The 22,984-nt window shown below is 37.6% G+C and overlaps 1 protein-coding gene across 1 annotated transcript in view; it reads right to left on the bottom strand.

Moving 5' to 3' along the window:
• Positions 1-7,093: 7,093 nt before the first annotated feature.
• The window catches only part of AMBN (ameloblastin), a gene marked incomplete at both ends in the record, with an annotated part of 39,053 nt that continues 23,162 nt past the window's right edge, over positions 7,094-22,984 (bottom strand). Inside the window, 10 exons of the mRNA XM_079919824.1 lie at positions 7,094-7,639; positions 9,446-9,490; positions 9,926-9,970; positions 10,063-10,122; positions 10,387-10,425; positions 11,335-11,568; positions 13,093-13,203; positions 13,694-13,741; positions 15,032-15,082; positions 17,787-17,855. Coding sequence (XP_079775950.1) covers positions 7,094-7,639; positions 9,446-9,490; positions 9,926-9,970; positions 10,063-10,122; positions 10,387-10,425; positions 11,335-11,568; positions 13,093-13,203; positions 13,694-13,741; positions 15,032-15,082; positions 17,787-17,855 — 1,248 coding nt within the window. The remainder of the gene's footprint in view (positions 7,640-9,445; positions 9,491-9,925; positions 9,971-10,062; positions 10,123-10,386; positions 10,426-11,334; positions 11,569-13,092; positions 13,204-13,693; positions 13,742-15,031; positions 15,083-17,786; positions 17,856-22,984) is intronic.

The following is a 22,984-nucleotide window of genomic DNA, read 5'->3' as shown; positions in this document are numbered from 1 at the left end:
CTCCTCAGTGACCTCTCCCTAACCACCCCGTAGTATCTTCTTCCTCCTTCTTCCCTCACTCTGTTTTAGTTTCTACACAGGGCTTATCATTATTTAACATTGTATCACAGATTTGGTTTTCTGTTAACTGCTTTTTTTTTCAATGCCTGAAATAGTGCTTAGTGCATGGTGTTCACTTGGGTCTTTGTTGGACAAATGTGCTTTCCAGGAGACTGGGATAGGTAACCACCCTCAGCACCAGCATGGGATCTTTCACAAAAGTATGTGCTTGGCACTAACATTTCTAAAACTGCAAAAAAGGAGACAAAATCTATGTTTTCAACACCCACACCTTTCGTAAACTTGGCTTGAATGTAGCTGACTTGGCATATTTGGGCATGGGCTGGGTATAAAAGGAAGTCTCAGAGATCCAAGACAGAGGGACAGTCTTAGGATTTCTGACTTTCTATCTTCCATTTTTTCCCCAAGGTTGTGCCCTGTAGTAATGCTGTAGCTTCCGTCATCTGGGACTTAGCCTTCCTTGCATCATGGAGTAGCATAACCCTAGACAGTCATATTGAAATCATGTCTAGCCTGTGCTAGACACATGACTCCAGGGTTGACCATTTTATGTCAGTTTTTCTAAACACATCTTTAAATAACACCTCCACATTTCTAGATTGTGAATAAATTAGAATGTAATCCCCATCCACTTGGGAAAACCCACAGTCATTTTCTTTGCTGTGCTCACATAGCTTATCTTTAAGTCATTATCAAACTGGTGGTTATGTGAGGGTTTCTGGGCAGAAAGGTGCTGAGCCCTGTGAAAAATGAAAGTGCAGGCAGAGAGCTGAAGACATCAGCAAAAGGTATGCTGACAAACAGCTTCATAATGATCATTTCTCAAAGCTGGGAGTTTTGTTTCTAGCGTCTGGCTTCTGCAGAGTGTGGTTGCCGGTACTCCTACTTTCCCCCTAGTCTCTAGTGTTTATGGAAGAAAGGAACTGTCTAAACTTTGGGTTTGGTGCCCCTCTTTGCAAAATGCAGCCCAGCCTGTGTGTTGATATCCTTTGACTGATAGTCACATGCAGCCCATATGAGCTGACCTTTCAGTACGAGCTGCAGATTTGGATGGAAGTGGAACACACCTAGGAATTCAAAGTTGTCATGAGTTGGAGACTTGTTTTCCCGAAAAGAGTATTTTCAAGTTCTGAAAAATTCAGACTATGAGTCAGGGTCAGTTTGAATATTTGCTCAAGTCATACAATACCATATACTGGTAGGTATTTGAATGATTAGACTTTAGGCTGTCTGAGTAATCCCTGAAATTGTAGGGAGAATTTTATGAATACTAGGAAAGATGATTCATAGCTTTCATTTGATTCTCAAGTGGATGCTTGACTGCTGTGGAGGGTCTGTGTGAGAGTGCTGAATGGGAAATCTGAAGGTCTGCATTTTTCAGCTATTAACAGCAAGTAGAATTTGAAAAAAGACATTATTTTTCTGGGCATTAGACTCCTCACCCATAAATGAGAATACTGAATTAAGTTAGTGTTTTCCCAAACTTTATTCATATACATAGTCATTTATGTACTACTGCCTTCGTGATTGTTGCCATATCCTACCCTAATCTGTACTGTTTACTTAATTTCAAAATTTTTAACGCTTAAAAAATAAAATTTAGTTTAAAAGGAACCTCATTTTTGCATCTGTAAATGGAAAACTTGATGTAAGTAAAGTATGGTTATTTATGTACTACTTCAAAATTATTGCCTTTACACTGATGGCAGGTGTGACAATTGAGACACATTGGCATAATGGATCTATTATGTTTACCATTCCAGATTCACTCCCAACCTTTCTCCACCCAGAATGGCCTAGAAGACACTTCCTTGACTAAGGCATTATGAAGAGCTCTGTGGTTTTATCCTCTGTAGGTCAGATAAAATGATAGGGGCTGCTGCTTTGGAATATCAATGGGTAATATAGAATTATGAAATAATAGAGGCCAGGTGGTGATGCTTATCTCTCAGAGACAAGGAGGATATAATAAGCCACCAGATGGAATGGTAGTCAGGGTGCTTTGACCTACAGGGATCTGTGGTGATGACTAGTAGATCATGGTCTCTAGAAAACAGTAGATGGACATCCTGTTAAGGTGCTGCTTGACATAAAAAGATAAAAAGATTCTAGGTTCACTAGGGGCAGGACAGAAATAAAGACGCAGATGTAGAGAATGGACTTGAGGACACGGGGAGGGAGAAGGGTAAGCTGGGTTGAAGTGAGAGAGTGGCATGGACATATATACACTACCAAATGTAAAATAGATAGCTAGTGGGAAGCAGCTGCATAGCACAGGGAGATCAGCTCGGTGCTTTGTGACCACCTAGAAGGGTGGGATAGCGAGGGTGGGAGGAAGATGCAAGAGGAAGGGGATATAAGGATATATGTATACATATAGTTGATTCACTTTGTTATACAGCAGAAACTAACACACCATTGTAAAGCAATTATACTCCAATAAAGATGTTAAAAAAAATTCTAGGTTCACCAAACCTAACTCAAGTCACCACAATGGAATTCACAGTCTCTTATCTAGTTTTCAGACCTAGAGCCCCTTAGCTGAGGGGAGATGAGGTCCCTGTGAGAAAGACCACATATGTATATTTTGGAAGTTTCCTTAGATTTTCTCTGGAAAGACTTGAAGCAGTTTACTGTGGTGACTGTGTAGGGTGGAGTGAGGGAAGAGAAATACCCAAACTTTCTGGAGGTTATTAGATAGTGGTTATAAACCTGAAAATCTTCATATTTTACCAAGTAAAGCTTATAGAAGTCATATGAGAGATGGAATCTTGGTCTACATCCATCTAACTGTGGCCCAATGACTCTATCTTGTGGTTATTTCCCCAGTCCCAGAATATATAGTCAGAATAGATATGCCTAACAATTGGCAGCATTCCACATTGATTCCTACCCCAGTGGAATGAAAGCTATAAGTAGGAAGGTCCAAGTGGAAGGAAGCTCCTAGAACTGTATTCCTTTCTTTAATCCCTCAACAAGATGGTAAAACCTATAGGGGGAACTACAGAGATTAGTGTCACCACTGAAGGCTTGGGAGATGACCTACCACATCCGCACTTAACTCACTTGTTTGGCTGATGTAAATGCTATATGGGTCATGGGGACACAGTGGATTATTGCAAAATCAATCAGGTGGTGATGCCAGTGGTAGCTATAGTTCTAGATGTGGTAGCTTTATTGGAACAAATCAGTATAGCCCATGGCACTTCATATGTAGCTATTGATATGACAGATGCTTTCTTTCTATTCCAATCAGTAAGAAAAATCAGAAGCAGTTTTCTTTTAAATGGCAGGGACAATACAAACTTAAACTGTTTTGCCCCAGGACTGTGTCACCTCTCTTGCAATTTGTCATAAGATAGTCCTGAGGGTCCTTGATCATCTTCAAATCCCACAGGAAATCATGCCAATCCATTACATTGAAGACACAATGCAACAGGTTTTGATTAGAATGAAGTAGCAAGCCAGAGGGTGGAAGATAAATACTGCAGAAGTTTATGGGGCTCCTGACATTTCTAGAGGTCTAGTAGTCTGGGGCATGTCAAGATAACTAAAGTGAAAGGTAAGTTGCAGCAGCTTGCACCACCCTACAGTAAGAGAGAAGCACAATGCTTTTGGATTTCTTTGTGTTCTGAAGACAACATATACCACCTAGTGTATAACTTGAAAGGCTGCCAGTTTTGAGTGGGACTTAGGACAAGGGAGGGGTACGTGTTGTAGCATAAGCTTCCCTGTCACTTTGGCATTATGACTCAGGGCTTTATGGAAGTATCTGTGGACCTCTGACAAGTCCTGACAGGAGAATAAGAGCACGGAACCTTAGGGTTCTCCTTGTGAAAAGAAGTTCTTATCTTGCTACTGGACCCTAATAGACACAATATGCTGATTTTGGGATGCCAAGTGACTATGCTACTTGAGTTACCCATCTTGAACTATGTGATTTATGATCCACTGAACCATAAAATAGTATAAACAGCAGCATTCCATTGTAAGTGAAAATGATCAGGCTTTAGCAGGTCTGGAGGCATCAAGTAATTTGCCTAAGCAACAGGTTCAGGTTCCTCTTTATAACTTTGATGGCTTTCCCTCAATCCACACATTTGGCTTCACGGGGAGTTCCATATGACTAGAATAACCAGATGTCAAGGTTTGCCCTAGGTAGTACTGGTTTACACCTGTTGTCCGACATTCATTCATCATTCATGACACCACTTTTCGTTATCAGAGTATCCTAGTTTGGAGAATCAATTATATGACTACCTTATTTCTGATCAATTAATGGAGAGGAAAGAGTGTGTGTGTGGTTCATGGATTTCTATACTCAGGTATCAGCTGGAAGTGCACGGTTAATGCACCACAACCCCACTGAGTGGGCAGAATTTTAGTTTGTCTATTTTGTGTGGAAGGACAAATGGCCTGAGATATAGATCTATACAAACTCAGGGACAACACCAGATTGGTCAGCTGGTCAAGGACTTGGAAAGAACAAGATTGGAAGATTACTAATAAGGCAGTCTAGAAGGCAGGCTATTTAAATAGAGGCTTCGGGATGGGATGCAGTAGGAAGATATTCATTTCTCATATAAATTCTGGTAGAGGGAAGCCATAGTAGAAGAAATTCTCAATAATTAAGATGGCTCCTCCTGTGGGCGACATTTAGCCTCTTTCCCTGACCACCTTGGTGTTTTCTCATGGACTGGTGTTTGAGGTGGCTATGGTGGCAGGGTATCAACAACTTGGTATCCCACCTTGTCAAAGTTGATCTAACTATTTACACAATTAAGTGCCCAGCCTGCTTTGAGCCCTTTATAGGACAACATTCATCAGAGAAACCAGCGTATGTGAGCTCATAAATGTATGCTCTGAATTACAAAGAAGGACGAAAAAGGTAGTGTGTGGAAGTGTGAATAGAAAAGCACAATTTCATCAGATGATGGGAAAATTCCATTTCTCCACTGTTACTGCTGCTGTTTTGCTTGGTTCTCCTTATGAAAATGATCAGTAGGAAAAGAAGGAAACTACTATGATGTAGCAATTTTATCTGTGTACTTTATCTCATTTAGTTCTCACAACAACCTTGTGAGGTGAGTTGGGTTGTAGCTCCAATTTGGAAATGAAAGCACAGGAGCAGAGAGATTAAGTCTTACTTCCAAAGACTCATAGATGATTAGATGTGATGTCAAGGTTTGAACACATATCTCTCTATATGTCTTTTACCATACTGCTTTCTTTTTTTTTGATGTGGACCATTTTTAAAGTCTTTATTGAATTTGTAACAATACTGCTTCTGTTTTAGGTTTTGTATTTTTGGCCCCGAGGCATGTGGGATCTTAGCTCCTCGACCAGGGATCAAACCTGCACTCCCTGCATTGGAAGGCGAAGTCCTAACTACTGGATTGCCAGGGAAGTCCCCATATTGCTTTTTAGGAGACTGTCTGGAGTGCTAAGGTGGGTCTCAGTGGGCATCTGCTGGCTACCATGGCAGTCATTCTGTTACACTTACACCTTTGCCAGGACAAAAACTGAATTTGAATCTCCTACATCCTCTTCTCTAGCCCATGGAGTAGGGGTGAGCAGAGCTCTGCCTGGAGAGAGCGAGAAAATAAGAGGTGGCTGCATGGTCCTGTTAAGGCTCCTGAAGTATCCCAGGTCAGGAGGTATCTCAGGGCTCTTTTCCTTGGCTGCATCTCCAAAATCTCCACAGGGCATGGAGGGGAATCTGAGCTCCGTGGAGCCTAAGACCTGGGCTGGGCAACTTGGGAGGAAGTGGAGAGAATGGGGGAGGAGGCTCCTTTTTAGGGATGAGGCTAATTTTCAGATCTGGCCTTGGAACCTCTTAATTTAGGCAAATAGCCGTGACTGATATATACCTAGCTTTGGTGACAAGTAATGATCATTTTCTGGTTATCCTTTTCCCACATTATATTTCACAGAAATGAGCTAATTCTTACATGGTGCCCACATAACTCTTCTTGTGTTTCTTCCTCTTGGAGGCCTCATTCTACAGATGCTTTTGATACTGTTCTGAGAAAACTTATGTGATCCCTCCCATCCCCTCCCATGCTCCTAACCTTAGGCTGGAGACACCCCTAATCTCCTCTGTGGTTCAAGAATACCCTGTACTTGGCCTTGTTATAGCACTTTCACATGTTTGCAGGTTTGGGAGTATCTATTTTGCAGTGTTGTTGTGAGATAATACATGTAAAGTACTCGGGCTTGGCCTAGAGTGGCTGTTTTTGTTATTACTGTGGTTGCTTGTCTGCTTGTCAATCATCCCTATTAAAAGCTCTGAGGGAAGGGGCTGTGTCACTGTTCCCTAGCACAGTGCCTAGGACATTGGTAGATACTCAATAAACTTTCCAGGAAAGAAAAATGAGTTGAATAAAATGGGTTAAAGAGTAGCAAATACAGGGGGTGAATATGCTTTTCTTAATAGTTTGAATATATGTAAATAATAAGCGTATAATTTCTGATAGTTTCAGTGAGAAAAATTTTTATTTAAAATAGGCTAGATGCTTTTACTAGATAAATAAAATACTCTACAAATGAGAATTTTAAATCCAGTATACCAAACCCAGTAATACCAGTCAGGGCTTGTCCACCAATCCCCATTTAATAACGTTTAAATGAAATAACTTATAATTCTAAGAATATGTGCCTTTGCTTAGAGAAAAATTTCCAAAGCAATGTCACATTTCCTGGATATAACAGTGTCATGCTAGTAAGAGAAATTCTATAATGTCAAGACAGCTAAGAAATGGTGATTTTCAAATGCAGAGACCCTTAGACTTGCTCTGATGTTATTAATAGTATTTCTAAATCACAGAGACAGGCAACACATTTTATTTCAATAAGAGAATGAAAGCAAGAAGGGGACCTACAGTATTTCTAGCCACTTATATTTATTAGTATGTGCTTAACACTTTTAATGCCTTTGCTGCAGAGGGTAATAAGTGTTTTCACAAAAAGATAGACTATTGGGACAAAGCTGGGAAGCTTGTGCATACAGTAAGTAGCTGATATCTCAAGGCTCTCAGGGCTCTTGGAAATGCCATGCATCATGCTTAATCTGGGGCTGCTGGGCCTTGTTTCCTGGCATCGATGTGTGCTGACTGTCAGGGGTCACTGTGGAATCCACGGTGGTTTCTTCCTGGAGACCCAGAGTTGTGGTCTCATCAGCACTGTAGGTCTCATAAACATCAGCTAATCCAGGGGTCATCAGTGGGTCTGCAGCTGCTGGGGTGACCCTGAGGGGTCCCCTGCTCTGCCTTGCAGGGCCTCTTGCTAGGTTGGGGATATTGCCTTTAGGATTAGCAAGAAGCCCTCCAAGGGCACCAGGTGCTAGCTCTGAAAGGAGAGCTGGGTTTTCCAGATCGGCTGGGTTGGCCTCCGGCACAGGGGGGTCTTGTGCACCTCCTTCTCCCTTCTCCGGGCCTTTGGTTCCAGCGGCTGGGGAGTCAAATTCCAGAGTAAAGTCCCCGCCCATGGCTGGATTGGGGGGCATCCCTCCAAGGCCGGGCCTCATGCCTCCAAATCCCGGGAACATGGCTCCATAGGCCATGGGGCCTCCTCCTCCTCCCTGGAAAAAAACATTTATCACATATTATTAACTATGCGATGCCATTATACCCGTCAGATTCACTGAAAAACCATAAAAAACTGATAGGGAACAGAGAGTTGGCTGACAGCTTTGTGTAAGCACATTTCTCACTAAATTGACTTCTGTACTTTTCTGGGTGGGGACGCTCACTTCTTTGAAAGGGAGATGAAGACCCTTTGAATGCCTGCCGAAGGGTAAGAGGGAAAGAAGCAGGGAAGTAGGACAGAACCAAGTGTACAGGCAAAAGGTAGTTTGAATTTCATTTTAAGAAAACAATAAGCAGTTGAAAAGGGCAATACCATCATAAGACAAACAAAATCTGATGCATTCCTGAGTTTGTTGAGCAGAGTTTTGGAGGACATTGTCAGTATCATTTCTCAGTATCCCTCAAAATGAATGAAGCCCCATGTAATATTTTCTCTTTTGCTTTAAAAATTTTTCCTTCCTTCCTTCTCTACTTCCTTCCTTCTTCCCTCCCTCCCTCCCTCTGGAGAAACAGAAATATTTTCTTCCTGTGGACAGTTAAAATTCTAGAACTGACCATGTGTCCTTTTTTCCTTTGTTGTGAAAAATTTCAGGACCAAATCTTGGGCTTCTTACAGCAAGTGTGCAGGGCTTTGTAACTTGCGTATCTGTATTCTCATTTCCTCATTTTAAATTCTATCTTCAATTTTTTGGTTATATTTATTGTGTTTTTCATAAGCTACAGAAAAATCTTTTAAGAATGAGGCAAAATATAAATTAATTAAAATTTTAAAATAATAATTAACACACTTGAATTTTCAACCCATTTCGTTGGTGTTATGTAGAGTCAGTACTTTTTCCTCTTATATTCTCCTGGCTCTCCACTCGCAGATTTTCCCATCATCTCCTCCAGGGGTGGCACTGTGAACCCCTGGGCTGCTACCTTTATCACGTGATTTTCACATTTTCTGCCCTGTATCTATTTTTTCCACTGACTAGACTGTGAACTCCCTGAGATCAGGAACCTTATCTTATTTATCTTGCCTCCATAAGATCTTTTTATGTGTCTCACTCACAGAAGGCACTCAATAATGTTGAGATTCAAGTTTTCTTCAGTGATAGCATGTTTACATGTATTTATTAACTGAGTAGGATCCGTAGTTGATAATGATTTGTTAATTCAGTATGGTTTTGTTTTGTTTTGCTTTGTGCTCTAACAGATTTAACGTAGAAATTTCTGAGGGAAAGAAGTCCAGTTGTGTGAGTCTATTGATCTCAAATTTTAAAGTTGTAATATGCATAGATAATGATAAGAGAATAAGAATACACTTGACTTACATTGTTAATGTACTTTGAATTTTACAATAATCAAATTTTAAACTTGGTTAATTTTGTTTCTTTTTGATCTCTCAATTTTGAGGTCTAAGTGATTTGCAATTTTGTTGAATTTGTTATTTTGAGGGGTTAAGTGGTCTGAGAAGTAACGGGAACTTCATGAACCATGTGTATCTTTTTTGGTTTGAAGCGTTTGCTGTTCAATAATGGTGGCTTTTCAAGAGAGGTTTCTCCTGTTCTCATATTCAAGAAATGGGGCAAAATCCTATGTGCAAGAATGGTCATCACTCAGAAACGACTATATGGGAAATGTGATGAAATCTTTGCATACTGCTTCAAAATCAAGCTTTCGGTTTTGGAGTGGAACAACTTGAGTCCCATGTTGTATATTCAGCTATATTCAGGGCCAACACCTCTTGCAGCCAGTCATCTGTGACTGTTCTCCCTTGGGCACTATTTTAAGAAGACTTTGAAGACATTACTCACAGCCATTTCTTCTGAGCTCATGATGCCAAATCTGGCAGGAGCGTTCTGTTCAAAAAGAAACACAGCATCATATTATGAGCCAGCTGACTCCTATTATCTTTGTAACTACTCAAGACAAAGTTAAAAGTCATTTAGTCTTTCTTTAAAACTTAATATTAATACTGTGTCCAGAGGCAGGGTAAAGTGGAGAGATGAGTCATTATTAAATAAATGTAGCCAATTTGGATAATTAAGATAGAAAACTGACCTTTTCTTTAATGCCACTGTGTGTGTGTGTGTGTGTGTGTGTGTGTGTGTGTATGTGTGTTTGTATGCCTGGCCAGAATTATCCAAATAGGAAGTGTCCCTCCTTGCCATTTCAGTTGCTAACTTAGGCATTCAGAGAATATGGAATCTATTGTTTGAGGCCTAGATTTTATAATATTATCTCTTAAGAAAACATTTAATTAAAATGATACTTTTTATAGGATAAAGACTTACCAATTGATTTGCTCCATAGGACATGTAAAATATTCCTGGATAAAGCTAAATATAAATACAATAATCATCACAAAATGCATTTCCCAAGAGAAACACTTTTAAGTAAATCACAGAGAAGTGGTATTAAAAAAACTTACTGGAGGTGGTTTATTTTGTGGCACTGGTCCCAGAGATATCAAACGGGCTATTGGAAACATCTTTAAGTGGTAGAAAGAGAATAAGCAATTCATATTTGCTATAACACAGGCAAACCTCCCATTACGGCCATTTCTAGAAATTATATGAAACTTATTTTCAGATGGATTACTATGATAAACAAGTATTTAATACTTAAGCAAACAAAGGAACCCATTATATTTCATATTTATGGATAAATGGGGCAATTAAAATTTTTTACTCTCCTTTCTTGAAGTATAGAGATGTATTTCCCAAGAAAATGTCTTACGGCGATTTGTACTTACCGATGGATCTTGTGGATCAGCAAAATTCATTCCTGGCAACTGCATTACAGATAAATATTAAAATTACTGAACAATTAAAATAGACGAAGTGAACTTAAAATGTTCTTATCTTATTTACGATTATGATAAAACAATCTAAAATGAATTTCCTTGTTTTTACTTTCATTTCGCCTCTGAGGGTACAACCAAAGAGATTACAGTTGCCCTTTACTAACATGACTCAAGTGCACAGAGAGGAGATGGGGCATGTCTGTCATGAGTTTGCTTTGTTTTGCAGAATAGAAAGTAATGAATTTTGGAATCAGAGCATGCCAGATTGATTTGAATGCTGGCTGTGCCACTTAATTTTTGTGTAATACTGGGAAAATTTTATAACCTCTTAAAATATGTCTTTTTAAAAAAGGATGATAATATCTATCTTCATAGGATTGGAGTCAGGTGGTATGTGGGGATGTTAAATGCCTGCAGCATACTAGTTACATGATACCTTCCTTTTCTGTCCATTGCTCTTTTCTCAATATTATTACCTGATACTTTCGCTTGATTGTCTTCTCTATTACCAGATAGAGAAATAATAATGCAAAAATACTATTTGCAATGCTGAGGGATCAATCACTTTTCTCAGTCCTTCCAACATTGAAAAAAGCCTGATGATAAGAAGCCTGGAATTCTCTGGGCTGTCCTATTTCCTCTGAAAGCTTTCATCTTTTGTAACTAAGAAACCAATTTTACAGGAACAGGATCTTTTAGAATCCATGCCCCATCTCAGATGGCAAAGGGCAGGAATGGATATTTATATTCTACTCCCAGATATGTCAATTGCTCGAAAACATTTGTATTTTCGTGCATTATGCCCAAAGCTCTGATTATTTAAATGTGCTCTGCAAATCGATTTTCTTTCACTAAGTTAATGGACGATCCAGATCTGACTTCAGAGAAAGGAATTACCTCGGTCTTTGATGGCTTTTCTGATGGTGCCACCTGTTGAATCATTGGCCCCTCTGATTGCTGCAAGGGTGGATGTCCCGGGTAAATCGGAGGCTGAGGTATTCCCTTCTGGACTGTGTTCTGGACGGAGGTTACAACGGTGGGCTGGAGGAAAGGTTTCTGTCCTGGCTGTGGAGGCTGCAGGGATGGCTGCGATGGGAGAGGTGGGGGATGCACAGGCAAAGAATATTCATACTGCAGAGAAATTTGAAAGGAGCGTCAGGAAGTGATGGCTCACTGAACTGTGGTGTCTGACAAAGCAAAAGGGCTTGAGGAACTTTCTACTTGGAAGAGAGTCTAGGAGACTTGTCTTGAAGATGTGTTCCATAGGAAGCACTGATTCACTTAAAGTCAGTGTTTTTGGGAGCAGTCTGGTAGGTGTTTACCTCCCCTACTTCCTTTGGGACTATGACTGCGCATGAAGATGGAAAGCTATATGAACTTCTGGGTAGACTGAGCCGTTTCGTCCTCTGGGTTCCCACAGCTGCCTCTATGTATCTCTATTTTAACACTCTCTCACTGGATTACAATTACTCCTGATAAAGCTTTGTCCCTTGGTCAGCTGACAGAGGATAATGTCTTATTTATCTTTATAGCCCCAGGACTTAACATAGGTCCTAATAAGTGACTGGCACAGGTTAGATAATATATTTTTTGAGTTAATGAAAGGAGAAAGGGTAATTAAATAAAATACCAATCAAATTCTTACATCATGAGTTCATTTTGGAAATAATCAAGTGGAGAAAGAATCACCATTAACATAATTTACTGTCCCACTAAATGTGGCTTTAAAAACAAAAAAACAAAAAGTAAACAAAAAAGAAGTCTCACAACAATCTGGCTGTGCTTCATCTCTTCAACCATTGCCCATCTCTAAACTCCTGGGCTTTCATTACTTGTACCTCATTCATTACTTATACCTCACAACTTAGCACCCTGTAATATGTTGTCTTGTCTTATCCCCTAATCAGATGTGAAATTTTGTAAGCTTTGAAGGCATTCTTAAACACCTTCACTTTCATTTCCAATCTACCATTTGGTTTATGTATTTGTTAGGTATCTAATAAATAATGATTAACTGATTGATGTATTTATTAATTGCTTAGGGTTTATGATTTTTTTTTTTCTAGTACGTGGGCCTTTCACTGCTGTGGCCTCTCCCGTTGCGGAGCACAGGCTCCGGACGCGCAGGCTCAGCGGCCATGGCTCACGGGCCCAGCTGCTCCACGGCATGTGGGGATCTTCCCGGACTGGCGCACGAACATGTGTCCCCTGCATCGGCAGGCAGACTCCCAACCACTGCGCCACCAGGGAAGCCCTATGATGTTTTAACTAGGAATGTTTGGCATCATTTTAAATGTGTCTTTTAGTAATTATTTAAGGAATCTTGACTGAAATCAGAATTTTCCAGGATATAGCCTGCTTTCATTTTCAGGCTAGTTTATTTATTGTTCATATCTTTAACATAGGTATCTATGTTTTGGAAGCCATATCTTCCTATTTGAAGTAAATATACAAATGGGTTGAAAATTTGGACCATTTTATTTTAAATTTTCCTAAGTACTAAAAACAGTTATAGGTTTTGATTTATTGTTATTTGGAAAATTTTTTATTCATTACTGTTACCTGTCTATGGTTACTATATGACAACTTAGAGAAGGCAAGCAGGAGAATATTTTAAAGCTTGAAGTTTCAGACACATTGATGCAATTAACTTACCTGTTGAGTTTCATGTTCCCTTGGTCTCATCCACGGGAAAGAGGAATGTGGTGGGAGGAGACCATGCATCCACAAAGAATTAAATGATTTCCCAAAGCCAAATCTTGAATACTAAAGACATGGAGAAAAAAGTATGCTTATATTTCAGTGCTTTCTTAAACTTGGTTTCCATTTTCTAAAAAATCCAAAAAAAGTGTAGAAATAGCAAAAATTAGAGTGTTATTGGTTAATTTAATGTGGCTAGGTTAAGTCTTCCAATAGACTTGCTTTTTATTCTGAGCCAATCTGACATATTCCCATAAACTTCTTTGAGATTTTGCTTTTTTAAGCATTCATATTTTGGGCTGCATAATAAAATTAATAATACAAAAAGGAACTTTTTTCTTACTAAAGAAAATTCAACATTATTTTTATTTTCTCCTACCATCCCATCCTAGGTGCTTATTTTGTTTTAGGTTATCTCAATTACTCATTTGCTTTTTCAGTATTTAGGATATTGTTTATTCACAAACAAATTTTATGAATTACAGTGCTGCTGCTAATATCACTACCACCAACACCATGAATATTTGCAATAAGAATTATTTGAAAATAAGGTTACCTGAGAAAGCATGTTTAATCCCTGCAAACTTCCCAACTGTCTCATTGTCTATCAAGGAAAAAAAAATGTGGGTTAGTGTTTTTCACATATGTTCCTTTTGTGTATGACACAATTGATTTTCGCCATATGGTAGTATTAGCACAAAGTTTGGGGTGGGTCAATTTGAATAAAATAAGAGACACAAATCATCACTAAAAAGTAGAAATGTTAAATGTGATTCTGCCATTGTTGTTATCATTGCTATTAAAATAGTGAGCTTGCTTTTCATCATTAATTAAAAGAGAGAAAATATCATTTAAGTGGAGGTCATATTGAAACATGGGAAAATAGTTCATTGAATTGAAATATCAGTATAATCACGAGGACATTGTCTCATTGACTCTTTTTTCCCCCATTTAACTTACTTTGCCTTTTATAAATCCAGCCCGAAGAGGAATTTGAAAAAACAGGCAAACAAACCAAGCACATTAAAACAAAACAACCCTACCTCCTTCCCAAGTAAAAGTTCTCAAAATAATAAATATAAAAAACACTGGGGAAAATGGTAAGTATCTAGATAGATGGTCAAGAATGCTGCCAATGCAACAGAAAGTCAATTTCATTTTTCCTGGGAAGAGGTTTAGAGTGCTTTGCGTTAAGTTTAAGCTAGAAAGTAAGAAAAAAAAACCAAAACTCAGTGAAATTAGCTTCATTTTGAAATAAGCTTCTAGCACAAAGTATCGATTGCCCTCAGACTGTCATGATATAAATAAATTTTGCAAGGCCTTGTGAAAAATTTGTAATCTCATAAATATTTTTCTATTCATAACTGTTTATATTTTTTACTGATATCTGAAACATTTCTATTTTGCTGGGGTTTTCTAGACAGAGTATATGTTAGGTATAAGAACTGCAATAAGACAGACAGAGGCTGTGCAGGAGGCACTATAGTACAGTGTTAATGCTATTTACAGTCCTCATAAACAATTACATTTTGTAAGATAAACTTTCCTCATGGGAACTTTATCATATGCTATATGGAGAAGGAACTAAGTATAAGCCATTTGTGACTTCAGAATAATGTGTTTCAATTAATGTATATATATGTATTAGGTATTAAATATTAGTACTGCTTTGATCACACACAGATGATGTTCTAAAGACCAAAACAACTGAAAATTTAAAATTGCAGTAAAATTATAAGATGAGGCTCTAATAAATGTCATAAACTTCTCTAGAACTGCGCAGGAGGACAGCCACTGACTTCTGGCCAGGAAAACTGAGAAACAGCCCATGTATTTCTCTTATGAAGAACATACCAATGTAAGGATTATATGTAAATACTCTAACAATACATACCTCAAGGCTCAAACTAGCCATGCCTGGTGTCCCAGGTTGCTGAGGAAACACCTAAATGGAAATAAAAATAATTTTGAATTTTCTTTGATGAGAAACTTCATTACACACTGAAAATAGAAAGCCACACATACACATAAGGGCCAGCTAATATTGGTTTATTACCCAAATGACTTGAGCTTTTGGGTAGAATGAAGAAGAACTTAAATTGTTTGGAGTATTAACATAATATTAAAATTTATTTTTTTGGCTGCACCGCACGGCTTGTGGGATCCTAGTTCCCTGACCAGGGACTGAAGCCAGGCCCTTGGCAGTGAAAGCATGGAATCCTAACCACTGGACCGCCAGGGAATTCCTAATATTTAATAAGTTTGCTCCCACATGAATCATCTACCCTTTATCTACATCTTAATGCTATATTGCTTTAAAAGCAAAATTTGATTTAGTTTGAAAGTTATGTTGAAAACAGATGAGAAGTAAAAGAAACAAAATAGAAAACTAATAACTCAACTTAAATATTATCACATAGAAAAGCAAAGGGAACAAACTCGAACTCAGTTTTCTTGTGTGTTTGACAAATCTACATACCTGGTTTGTGGAACGTGGTGTGGGATCATGGCATTCGGCAAAACCATGTGTAAAACCTAACTTGCCTCCCATTCAAAGGGCTTCAACAAATCCTCCATCATCTTTAGTGAAAGATTATTATTTTTAAATGTTTTTTCTTCTTTTTTTGTTTTTATTTTTATTGTGAAAGATTATGTATAAACCTGTTGATCTGTGTTTATATTTTTGGGATCATATAAAAGGCATTTTTTCTGAAATAAAAGGTATTCTAGTACCAAGTACTATTATACTTACTGTGTTCATTTAAAAGTTGTTAAAAAAATATAGCTATATTTACAGCTAGGTTTTTAAACTGTAAGATATTTTCCTTTCTAAGCCAATCCTTATTAATATGCATGAATACAAGTGGGGGAAAAAAACCAGAGAATGGAAGAGAAGAGTAACAATTAGAGTAAATTGGATTTTAAGCGGTTTTTGTTCTTTGGATATTCTTACATCTAGGGTCAAGGGGTTTTAATGCCTTACTTCCTTCATTTAAACCACAGGTATTTTTGGAGTCTTCACGAAATGTATTGGGATTATTTTTCCTTTGTGAGGAAGTTCAGGAATATTTTTCTGAGCATATGTTATTTGTCTCCACGTCCTACATTTTTATACAGGTAAAATCCCACCTTCTGGGTCATGGTGCAAATTTCTTCAAATAATGCAGTTTTGCAAGTGGATAGAAGGGAAGGAGTTATAAATGTGTAGCAAATACTCCAAGTAGAGAAAGAGGTTACCTTTGTAGACAAAAAGAGTGATATGTGTATGTGTGTGGTGAGAAAATTGTTTGGAATTTGAGGGGATGTGAGAGTAGAGCCTTCTTTCCTCCTATTAGCCAGTACAAAAGTAAGGTAACTGGGATAGATTCAACTACAGGACAAAGTACACTTTGCTTCTATTTGGTCGAAGTCATGAATTAATGAGCAATATCTACATGAATGCAGATAGACAGAGGATATCTTTCCCAGGGGGAAGTAAAAGGAGAAGAACATCTGATTTGGCAGTTGGCAATCTTAAGCCATTGTCCTCTTGCTCAGAGTGGACCTGACTGACACAGGTGTGGACCATTGTAAGTTCCAAGAGTGTTAAGGTGTTAGACTGATGGTGGATGGCTGAGGTGACCCCAATGTCAGTATCATACAAAGGTAAGCTAAGGTGGCAGCTTTAATTTTTCTTTCATTTAAAATTCATGTTGAGTAATGTAAAAGAAACTCTTTTTATCTGTAAAATGGAGGTTTTCATCCTAGCAGTCAGTTTTCATCCCCCTTTTTTGAAATGTTTTAACTTTAAGAAGCTCAAATGTCTACTCCTTTGTCTCAAGGAACTTAACTATTTAAAGTTCATTTAAGACCACCTATGAGCTCCTCAAGACAAGAGACCACGTCACATTTAATTTCACATCTCCAATGCCAGCACATGGCTGGATACACTGCAGGTGCTCGGTCAATATTTGTCAAATGCATGAAGCAACTGAATAATGTCTTCGTGTAAACAGAATCACATGATATTGGCTGGAGTAGTTCAGTGCTCAAAGGATTGTATTCATATGAAATCATCTCAATATATGATGGAATGTACCAGGTGCAGGACTGTAACATACAAGTAGCCCATTGCATGGCATGTTTTAATTTAAGAAACTTCAGTGCTTAGTCACACAGTATCTCCCTATAAGACAAATTTGTTGGTTAATTACTAGCTTCAAATGGAATTATTTAGCTCAGTTTTGTAACCATAGTAATTTGGCTAATGTTGTTCTTTTAAAAATGAAGAAGAAAACTTACTTTACTTTTTTGGAGAAATTTCCTCTTTCCATTTTGATTTCATAATGGTTGCAGGTAATTGATAATAAATTTGTGCTGTGACATTGTTGGAGACCACATACATCTTTTAACTTTGAGTGAATGGAATAAGATGTAGAAGTTGTCTTTGGAAAATTTAAAATATCTTTCTGTATAACAAAATTTTATATTTGGCTTACTGCTTTTGGATTATAAGGGCTGACATCTGGGCACCTGACTTTTGACTCAGTAGGAAGATACCACTGGATTAATCCCAATGAGTCCAATTATGGACACTCAGCCACTTCCTTCAGTGTTGTTTGGTGTCTGGCAATGTCTCTACTAGGGTACCCTCTAGAAGACTGACTTACCGGCACTGCAGAACTCATTTTCAGGAGGCACAGGATCAGTATCATGTCCTTCATTTTGAAAAGTGGGATCTGAAACAGAGTTGCATTGGAGAATCAAATCGGATGAATTTTTATTTCAGAATGGCTAAAAGACAATATTTCCATGAGCTCTTTGCTCTTCCAAAACGACTAGGTTCAAAACAAAATAAAACAAAACCAAAACAGATAAATGTTGCTAAACAACTGATTTTTATTTATTAGTTTTTGGAATGAATTGATGAGCAATTAAAAAATTTCTAAGTACTTTTTTTTTTTACAGAGCTACCACCTAAATGAACATGTGGGAACACTTCCATGAATATTTAATTTCATTTCATAAATGAAAATGAATTAAATGAATTAAATTAAATTCATTAAAATTTTAAATGTGAAATGTTCCACTATGTGAAATGTTGGTCTATTAAGTATGATTCACAGGAATTTTTACTTTGTTTCCCTCCAGAATAAATTTTGAAATGCATTTTAAATGTAATACAACCAACAGTCATTTCATAACAAACCTTTATATGCAGATATAAAGGGTATACTATTCTATGTTTAGGTTAGCCAGGAAACCATGCCAATAATTATCGTTTAAAAATAAAAATTAACTAAATATTTTAATTTCCTTTGATATTAGTGGAAAATATGTCTCAAAATTGAGTTTTCCTCTTTCTAAAATGAATTATCTCTTCAGTTTATTCTATAAGTCCAGAAGGCACTTTACTCTCACATGAACAGAAATCTGACTAGTCAAGAGATTTGCTCAACTTCTAATACTTTTCCAAATTAGGTACTGTCACTAACAATCATAAATAGTAAAAAAAGTCTATAGGTAAGTCTTTTTGTCCTTAGCTGAAAGGGTATTAGGCAGGTCTCCTCTGGAACATGCTAATAATGTTTCACAATAAGCTATTATTCAGCTTCTGGTGACAAATGAAGATAAATCCTCTTTATAAAAGCTGCCTGGAGATAGGAAAAAAGAACAGGAATCACATGGAAATCATAAAATCACATTTTACCTTCAATGCTGGCATGCACTGTGCTCTCAGGGCCTGGTGATGCCAACCAAGATAGTTCTAAGAAAAGAAGATTAAAATTTTTTTCTGCACTGTGCCTGAGACTCACTCTGTATCCCTCATTCAGGGAAGACCTGAAACCTTTATTTAAAGTGCCAATCCACCAATCAAAGTAAAGCTAAATGGGGGGAAAAAAATCACAACTCTGCTCCTGCAATTAGCCCACACCCTTTTATTTCATGCAAGGACATTGGCCCAGTAGAGTCTCATTATTTTTAATTGTAACTCAACCCCTGTATTTATTCAGAGAACTTGATTGCAGAGAAGACACTGAAGGAATAATAAACATAAACTCTGAAGACAATGGTTTTGGTGAGCTGGGGGAAATATATGCAAAATAGGGGCAAAATAAACCCTTATTTGTTTTGTGCAGGTTTTTATCTTCAGGTAAAGTTAGTGACCAAGTGCTAGCATTCTCACTTTCATGTTTGTTGTGGTGAAAGTAACGCTCCTCCCTTCTCCCAACATACACACAATCTAGAAGGAAACACTAAAATAACTTTCTGGGTTTAGAAGCGAGGATGAAAATATTAGATGGATAATGAATATGTTATGATTTTTTCCTCAGAATTTCCTAGATATTTTCGTATCTGAAGATTATAGACTAGAGATAGCCAAACTTTTGCAAGAAATTTCAGTTGGACCTGCTGAAATAATCACCTCAGGTAAACTTTTAGTGCATATTCTTTGGGAGGAGGGAGACATAAATCAGGACATTCTCCATGAACCAATCAAGTCCACGGGCACTACTCTCAGTTCACTCTTTAGATAGAACAATTTTCAGGCATTTAGTATCAAGCCAGGTTAGTAAGTCATATTCATGTCACTTAAAAGGCCAACATCAACATGAATGGAGTTTTCTCTGTGAACAAATAAGCATGTCTTAGATATGGATTGAACTTTAGCTGCTTTTGTTATTTCTCTGCCCCTCTTTGTCTTTCCAAAGGTATGATTTCAGATGTGGTAGGGATAAACATTTAAGATTAGTTTCTTGAGAAGGGATGAGTAAGTATACTCCTTAGGGAAGTAGAGATCTTGCAAATTACAGGGAACATTTAGGAAGCTGGTATTTTAGGAGAAAGATTTCTTCATACATAAGTTAGGCCTTACAGCTTCAAATAGTGTTATCTAAGAAGCTGTCCCTGAAAAACTCCATTTCTCATTGATAAGAGAATTATTTTAGGGGGCAAGGAAATAAAGATTGTGAATATGTTTTGTAAATAACAAAATGTTAATGAAATGATAAGTATTATTTTTGGTCTCTCGTCTCTCTCTCGCTGTCTTTACTCCAGCTGTGGTGCTTGATCAAGTCCATTAATCTCTCTGAGCTCCACTTTCTTCCTCTGTAATATAAGAATAATCATTTACTACCTACCATAGGCTTATTTTGAAGATTTGGTGAAACGATCAAGACACAACAGCTGCCATACAGTGGGTGCTTAATAAATAGGTTGATTGTCCTTTGTGTAGGAGAAACTACATGAAACATGTGACCATGAAGACATAGTGTGTGTTCGTGTGTTATAGGAGAAGTTTTGGTGGTTAGGTCCATGAGCTCCAAGGATGTAGAGGAGGGACCTGATGGAAGGCATTTCCTCTTCATGGAAGTTGATGCTAAATCTATGGGATTAAGTTTCCTAGTTGACAGCTAAACAGGGAAATGTGTGTGTGTGTGTACGTGTCTTTTATGGTTTATGAGCATGATCATAATTTTGGTAGCACTCACATGTTCTGCCTTACTCTTAAGCCAAATATCCAATACATCATAAGTAATGTTGCTTTTACCTTTTTAAAACATCCTTCATACTCAGTCCTGGGGTTGTTGTCTTCTAGATGTTTGCCCATTAGTTTCTTTTTCCTTCAGTTTCCTGCATACCAACACCAAATTTATCTTCCTAAAATATTGGTTTCAGCATTTCACTGCCACACTCAAAAACATTTAAAGTATCCCTAAGGCTATAATGTAAAATCCACCCTCTGTAACTAGACAGTCAAATTAACATTTTAATTCACCTTCCAATCATATCTCCCACTTTATGTGAGACACATGGGTATAATAATAATGATTGTTGTAATCAGTTGAAGTTAGTCTCATTTTGTATCCAGTACAGTTTTTTATTTTTGGCTTACGTTACTGGGAAAGTTAGTAAATATTCCTAATATATGCTATGCAAAATGTTTTAATTACAAAAAATCTGGCAATTATTATGAGTATATGAATGCATTTCTGATAGTGATTATAGGTTTTAAGGAAGTAACTACAGCTGATGGAAAGTATGTAATGTTGGTCAAGACAGTACCTATATAAAGAACAACCAGAGTCCCAATTTAAAAAATTCTGTGTCCAGCAAAAATAAAAAACCTCAGAATAACAGAAAATCTGAACACCTGAGGGGACACATGCCACAGAAAAAGTGATAAAGAAAAATCTAGAGAAAGAAGACCCTGTGGACAATGTTAATAATTATAATTATAGTAGCTGAGAGCACAGCTGTTTAAATCCCCTCTGTCACACTGATCATGCGACACTGGGTGAGCTACTCAACTCGAATATATATAATATTTTCATATAGTAATTTCATCTGTGAAGTGTGGTCTACCGTAGGACAGCATTAATTTCATTTAATTTAAATAGAATACTGAACAGAATACTAAAATAGGATATAGTGCTTAGCATGCTCTCTGATATGGAGAAAATGTTCAACGACCATGAGTTATTCTTCTTCTTGAAGTAAAGAAACATATATGCTGAAAATATGCTTCATATTGAACTGTGGGCCTTGGTGTGGCTGTTCCAGCCACCAGTGGGAACTGTAACAATTAACTAAAATGTATAGAAATGATTTTGTATGTTGATTCCATGTGACAAAATATGAACTTTGATTTTTGCTTTGTTTTTACATATTGTCCTTTCAACCTTCTACTCTAGCCAGAATTATTTAGTCATTCTTTCCAGTTATGCCCTGGTTTTTCTCTTCCTGCGTTTTGGATGAAACTTCCTCTCTGCCGAGACTCTTTTCTCATCTCTTCACAACTTGTTTTTAAAGTTCTACTCAAATTTTACCTCTTCTGTGACTCCTTCCCCCACCATTCCATTCCTCTGTGATTTTCTCTTCCCTGAATTCCAAATAATTGTCAGTCACTTGTCAGTTGTTCGTACACTACATGGTGACTGTTTGTTGTATACACTTCACATTTTACTTTGCATGTGGGCCTCTAAATTTTGGGTATGGTTTTCATGTCTTTTCAACCATATAAAACATTCCTGTGAGAACAGAAATCATCCATTCTACTATGTTGCACCTTTTGGTTCTATGCACATTATAATAGGTAATATTTGGATAGTATTTACCATGAGAAGGCATTATTTTAGAGTTTTACATGTATTAATTTATTTAATTCTCATAAGAACTTTATGAAGAAGATACTCTTCTCCCCTTTCTATATATGATGAAACTGATCTATAGAGAGATGAATTGCCCGAAGTGACAATCAAATAAGTGGTGAAACCAGAATGTGGACACCTGCTTCTTATGCACTATGCTAAAATGAATCAATCATCCATGGCAGATGACATGGACCAATCATTTCAAATACAGAGAAGTACAACACACCTGTCTGTAAGGAATTTATCAGGTATTTAATCAAAGAAGAGAGATACACAAAAATAGTTAATAAAACATATAACAAACCAACAATAATTTAGTTAAAAAGCACACATAATATCAAAAAGCATAGCCTCACATGGATTAACTGCTAAAATAAGAATGCTACAGAACAGTGATTCTCAGTCAGGGATGATTTTACCCCTCAGGGAAATGTCTAGGGGGTCAGGGGGTATTTTTGGTTGTCACAATTTGTAGCAGGGAATGGGGAAGGAGGGATTTGCTATTGGCATCTAGTGAGTAGAGGCCAGAGATGCTGCTAAATATCCTACAATGCACAGCATAGGCCCCTCCACCTGACCAAAAAAGTTTATCAAGCCCCAAATGTCAACAGTGGTGAGGTTGGGAAACCCTGCTGTAGAAGATTGCTATAAAATTTTTGAGGTTGGAGAAATACTTTGGGACTTTGGGGTCAGGTATGAGGAGAATAGATTCA

Source organism: Stenella coeruleoalba (genome assembly GCF_951394435.1).
Source record: "Stenella coeruleoalba genome assembly, chromosome: 4".
NCBI lineage: Eukaryota > Metazoa > Chordata > Mammalia > Artiodactyla > Delphinidae > Stenella > Stenella coeruleoalba.
Note: the sequence above shows the minus strand (reverse complement) of the source record. Positions and strands in the feature narration are given on the sequence as shown.